Source organism: Lolium rigidum, chromosome 6, assembly GCF_022539505.1.
Source record: "Lolium rigidum isolate FL_2022 chromosome 6, APGP_CSIRO_Lrig_0.1, whole genome shotgun sequence".
Taxonomy (NCBI): domain Eukaryota; kingdom Viridiplantae; phylum Streptophyta; class Magnoliopsida; order Poales; family Poaceae; genus Lolium; species Lolium rigidum.
In genome coordinates this window covers 296,566,498-296,572,756 of record NC_061513.1, presented here as the reverse complement: position 1 = coordinate 296,572,756, position 6,259 = coordinate 296,566,498, and the positions used below count along the sequence as shown (strand labels likewise).

The window sequence follows — 6,259 nt, the reverse complement described above, 5'->3', positions numbered from 1 at the left end:
TTTGGCACCCCTCGAGTGGAGAACTGTTTGGACTCAATGACATGTTGGTAATGTTAATTAAGGGATAGAGAGGGCAACAATACTATTTGTTAGATAAATTGTAGGACTTGACCTCAAAACCTCAGGTACCATACTGATAAAAAGGACTAGGCAATTCACATGTATATTTTTGCAAGTCCGACCAGCACTCCCAATATCTCTCTAACCCCCTACCCACCAAAGATTAGTTTTCCCGCGATGGTGCCCCACCTATGCACAAGGAACCCACCACCATATACCCTAACATTGAACACTTCGCCTCCAAGTCACATTGCTCTAAGTTGTGGCGGTCCATGCTTAGTTAGCACGAATCACAAAAGCATCACAGTGGAGAATCATTACATTTTAATGAAGACGCCAAATTTAGTACTCCCTCTGATCTAAATTATTTGTCGCTGATGTGGGCATTACCATTCGGGTAACTAATGTTGCACTACCTCTTGCGGCCCAACCAGGGGCCCATGAAGGCACTCGATGGCCAGGTGGGCCGCTATGTCGGTTCAAAAGAAGAATTCTTGAAGAACAAGGCAAGAAGACGAAGATTATAAGAAAAGTTTAGATCTATAACTCTTTGTAACCTAGTCGTACCCGGACAGATCTCTCGAGACCTGGCTTCCAATATAAGGGCCAGGAGAGGGCCTGCCGAGGGACACACAATCTCAATAGCCATAACCGTCGTAAGTCTAGAGCTAGGTCACCGTAGAACTTAGCCTCTCGACGAAAGTCATAGTCGAAACCTTCGACATCCCATTGTAACCGATATTTTCAGCAATCAAGATCAGACAAGCAGAACGTAAGGGTTTTACCTCATCGAGGGTCCCGAATCTGGGTAAATCGCTCTCCCCGCTTGTTTGATAACCGATGTCTCGTGTTAGCCAACAGGATTCCATCTACCATAAGCCCCTTACGGAGGGCATTGCCGGAGAGTACCCTTGACAGTCGCAAACTAAATCACTGATAAATAAATTGAATTGGAAGGGTATTTGAACAGGGGGCATATACCAATATTTGCACTTGGCCCCTTTCACTTTCACCTCAGGCGCTTGCACGCGGCGCCCAGACTGAGTTGTACACAGCGAACACGCACGTACGTCCTAGTCAATGAGGTAGGCGTAAGTTTCCTCTTCCCGCGCATGGTAATACGCTTCAGTTTTGGAAGTAAATTATTCGCATTCGATTCGTGATAAGATCGACACACCGTCTAGTAGATAGCCAGCTACCAGTCCCGATGTCCTTCTATAAATACCTCGATCCAAATACAACCTCCCCACAAATCCAACAAAGCCCACCGCGCGCCATTGATCTCCAAGTCAAATCCTTAGTTAGTCTGATCGTGGTCTACGAGGCAACAGCTAGCTCGCCGGCCATGTCTCCCTCCCCTGATCTCTCCCGCGTCCTCCCCCGCGTGCTCATCGTCTCCCGCCGCACCGTCCGCAAGAACAAGTTCGTCGACTTCGTCGGCGAGTACCACCTGGACCTCATCGTGGGCTACGGCGCGGTGCCGGTGATCGTGCCGCGGGTGGACGGCGTGCACACCATGCTAGACTCCTTCGAGCCCATCCACGGCGTCCTGCTCTGCGAGGGCGAGGACATCGACCCCTCCCTCTACGACGCTGGCGCCGACAATGAGAAGGACGGCCTCACGCCGGACCAGCTGGAGGCCGTGCGCTGGCTTCACCCGAGCGACGCGGCCGTGGACCACGAGAAGGACTCCATCGAGCTCCTCCTAGCACGCCGCTGCCTCGAGCGCGGCATCCCGTTCCTCGGCATCTGCCGCGGCTCGCAGGTGCTCAACGTCGCCTGCGGCGGCTCCCTCTACCAGGACGTCGACCAGGAGCTCCCTTCCCATGCCTCCAACACCGCCGTGTGCCACATGGACTACGCCGACTACGACGGGCACCGGCACCCGGTGCGAGTCCTCCCCGGCACGCCGCTGCAAGAGTGGTTCGCGGAGTCGCTCGGCGGCGAAGAGGGCGATGAGATGATGGTGAACAGCTACCACCACCAGGGCGTGCGACGGCTGGCGGAGCGGTTCGTGCCGATGGCTTTCGCCCCCGACGGGCTGGTGGAGGGGTTCTACGACCCCGACGCGTACAGCCCCGGCGAGGGCAAGTTCATCATGGGGCTGCAGTTCCACCCGGAGCGCATGCGCAAGGCGGGCTCCGACGAGTTCGACTACCCCGGCTGCGCCAAGGCATACCAGGAGTTCGTCCGCGCCGTGGTCGCGTACCAGGCTAAGCTCGCCGTGGTGAGACGTTTCCAGGACGTGGTCACGCACGGCCGGAGCGCGGTCACCGCGGCGGTGCCAAAGCTGAGCCACGACATGGAGAAGCAACGCAATGTGCTCGTCCGGAGCTTCTCGCTGGCCAAGAACATGTACTTCGGCGCCGGAGATACAAAGCCGGCAGAGGCTGAGCGGCGCGATCTCGACGCGGGGGCCGAGTTCCTCGAGACCGCGGCGGCGGCCCTGAGCTCGCAGCAGGAGAAGCGGCTGAAGCAGATGGGCGCGACAGTGCGGAACGCATCGGGGTACCTCAACAGTAGGCTGAAGGTGAACGAGGATAGGGAGGCGGCGGCGCGGGCGCTCATGGGCAAGATGTCCGCCGTGCAGCTCTCCAGCCTCGCCGCATTCTACCGCAACATGGGAGCCATCTGCTCCGACGTGCTCGACGCCAAGCTCCAGCCAACGTCTCCGACTCTGCAGGAGTGATGACTGAAAACCAAACGGTTTGCAGTGGCATGGTACTGAATTAGTCTGTGATGGTGATGTAGCTGGACGACAAGTGTTTGTTTGACTTTGTTACGTTGCCCGTACAATGTGAATGTATCTGCCCATTCTTACGTCTCGTTGAATTTGATGATTTCAGTTTCTCCACCGTGTCGTCGATGATCACACGAAAGATGGAAATGAAAACTACTACTCTGTATAGCTTTGCTAATTCTCAATCAACTTAATTTTCAGTTGACTACTAGACCATATGTTTGTATCATGATTTGTGCTAATATGAGTTATAGCATTGGTTAGGGCATGTACAATGGGATGACGTCAGCCTTCCCTTAGAGCTGCCACGTAGGATATTTGCTGAGTTGGAGGAGAGAGAATAGAGAAAGAGAAGGTTGCCTTCCCTTAGACTAGTCATAGTGGGGAGTAACATTAGGTAGTAACATACACATGTTACTACTATATGTTACTACCTTCATAGTGGTAAGTAACATAAGTGTAGTAACATAAAATGCTACATTTATTAAGTTGTAGACTCATCTTACCTTGGAATATGTGATGTGATGGTAACATAGCTAGTTACCACTACCATCTCTTTCCTCAATTAATGACATGCCATGTCATCAAAATGCTTAGTTGGCATTGCATGTTGTTGATGTTACTACCTATGTTACTCCCCACTATGAGTAGTCTTAGCTAAGGGATGATCCCTTAGAAAATAAGAGAAGACAATTTGCTCCATTGTACCACATGTCTTCCCTTAACAGCCTATTTTCCTACCAAAATTAATTAATTCTCATTAATTGCAAGAGATAACATAAAGAGACGATGCATTGTACACGTTATCGTTAGTGTCCTCTCTAGATGATGTGGATAGCTAAGAGAAAACGTGTCTTCTCTACCATTATACATGCCCTTACAACTCATATTTTCTAGTTGCATACGAGGAATCGTTGGATTCTTTCGTGATTGCAACATGAGTTGCATAAAGCCTTGGATTACTTCTGATTTGTGCTAGTCATAAATTGTAGATTCAAGAATTAGGTACGAGATATCTATAATATCTAAATAGAAGCAACCCACTAAGTTGAATTATCTTTACATGCAAGCATGCCACATCATTTTGACAGTTTGTGATTAGTTGTATGCCATGTCACTCTACTGCCATGTCAATCCTTTTCAGCTTAGTTTTAGGGTCATCCGTTTCAGTTTATTTGTAGGGTCAAATCTATCCGGCTGAGCCGTTCCTCTTCCTAATCTCAACTCCTCCACCATAAGTGCACCTAAATGATTGTGCAGCCCAAAACCGAATAGGGGGAGTCCACCAGTCCTTGATCTCCATGAAAGGAGGTACCTGAACAGTCTTCTTTCCGCTTTTAAAAACCGGGATCGATTTGGCGTTCTCCTCATCTTGCTGTCCAATGCTTTCTTTGCGCTGATGAATTTGCATCTCATCCCGACCTCCTAAACTCTATTGCCTTCTTCTATGCTTCTCCTTAATTTTTGATTCCACGAGGTTCTGCTCCGCTCAACACGGCTATGTCTTTCCCTGACATTGGATCGGCCTAACTCTAAGTAAAGATTCACCCGATTTTTGATAGATACTGTACTGGTTAGACCAGGAACTGCTGCTGCTTACTTACCTTTATGGTTTCATTTTTTTTACTTCTAGATACTAGATTGCTTAATTCATGGTTCAATTTTTAAATTGTTTTTTGGTCCTAGACGCTACGAGTTCCCTACGATTGTTCAGAGTGCTGTCTCCTCGGTATGCTAACAATTCTGGAACCTCATGTACAACCTCCTGTGCTTTCCTTTTATTGTTGTCCAATCAACAAGTGTTTTCTCCATTCATACTATTACATTTTTATTGCCCAAGTTTCTGATTCTAGGTAAGCAAGAAACCCTATAGCATTGGTTTGCTTTTTTATATATTTACTTGCTCATAATTGTGATTTCTGGCGCAAAGACTTCAAATGTTGGCATATTCTAAAATGATTAGCCTTGCAATTGTTTGATACTGTTTCTCATGCTAATTTTTAGATCAGTTACTTACTAAGGTGGCTCAATGCAGATTCATGGCTTCATCCGTTCCGTTACAAGAAACCGATGGAGGAAGTATTATAATAATTTCAATAATTTGCACGATCGTTCTCATTATTTTCTGTTATTCTTTCACCACAAGCCAGAAGAAAAAAATCAGTAGGGACCCTTTTACTTACTAACACATGAGCGATTTACTCTGAGTTTATCTCGAAGAAACACTGATTGTATTTTGCACAACTGACTCTGTTAAGCGTGCACATTTTTTCAAGTTATATTTATACCATTTAATTTTCAGTGTATTTGTTGATGCCAACTTTTTCTCCATCTTATATTTATTTTCTTTCTCTGAAATACAAGATAATCCTACACTATTTGACATACATATGTCCCGCCGCAAGGCGCGGGGAATCATCTAGTTACTATATATCCAAGGTGTCCTTCTATCTGTGGTTCTATAGACCCTGGTCGTCGACAGATGTCGAAGTTTCGAGAGAGGGATACTGAAGCAAAAGTACATGTTTGATTCTCATGCTCCATTCTGCAGTTATTACAGCTTCTCCAGTCACATTCCCAAACTGATAGTTGAAAATTAAATCCTAACGGGTAATTAAAAATTTCATTCAAATTTGATTATACTTACAAAGTTTGAATGAAATTTATCTAAACCTAAATCTTATAGCGACCGCGACAGCCACCGCGATAGTAGTACCCGAGATACCGACAGTCGTTGTTAGTGACCTCGTTCTTCCCGCGGTCATCGTCATCGGTGGGCTCCTCCGTCACGTTAGGGCCAGCTTGCGACCATGAGTTGTGGGACGACGCACCTCTCCAGGCCCATTGCGTAGCTAGTGGTGGCGACGACGGCGGTGATGGAGGGTATTTTAGTTGTGGATCGCCGCGTCGGATCCCCTCAGCGACGGCCGCTAGCGTGCGGCCAGACACTCCCAGAAGACGTGGCACCCCTCCGCGTTCTTCAAGGTTGGTGGGCCAATGAGGTCGTCGAGCCGCTGCATGTCCCCCCGCCGATGTGCATCGAAGAAGTCCGACCACCTGGCGACACCTAGGTTGGATCGGCGCACACTTCCGATGACAGGCGGTGGCGCCAGTCACGGATCTCCTTGAACCACCGCTCGCTGCCAACACGCGGGGCCTGCGGGACGTTAGCGCCATTGGAGGCCTTCCTCCTGCCGTCGCCGCTAGGCAGCCTCATGTTGGGCGATACTAAGTACCACGTGTCATACAATGCCCAAGCTTCGGCGACAGTGAGGCTTCCTCTCCCAAAGTCGTTGGTGGCAGCACGTGTGGGACGACGGTTCTCGACATGGCGGCATGGATCTTTTAGGTGGCGGGTGCTTGGGTTTGCGAGGGAGAGATCGTCGGCGGAAGGAGCGGCGATTATGAAGATGGCCGATATGCAGGGAACCTTTTATGCGCCAGTCGACAGGCGGTGGC

The 6,259-nt window shown here is 49.0% G+C and overlaps 1 protein-coding gene across 2 annotated transcripts; it reads left to right on the top strand.

The window, feature by feature from the left end:
- Nucleotides 1–1,360: 1,360 nt before the first annotated feature.
- On the top strand, nt 1,361–2,876 carry LOC124668485 (putative glutamine amidotransferase GAT1_2.1). Of its 2 annotated transcripts, XM_047205616.1 has the most exons (3): nt 1,361–2,284; nt 2,351–2,402; nt 2,475–2,876. In XM_047205616.1, the coding sequence occupies exons 1-3, from the start codon at nt 1,406–1,408 to the stop codon at nt 2,747–2,749; spliced, it is 1,206 nt and encodes a 401-aa protein (XP_047061572.1). In that variant the 5' UTR covers nt 1,361–1,405; the 3' UTR covers nt 2,750–2,876. The 2 variants fall into 2 exon arrangements, with proteins under 2 accessions (XP_047061572.1, XP_047061571.1); XM_047205615.1 differs by having other exon boundaries at nt 1,361–2,876.
- Nucleotides 2,877–6,259: the final 3,383 nt, after the last annotated feature.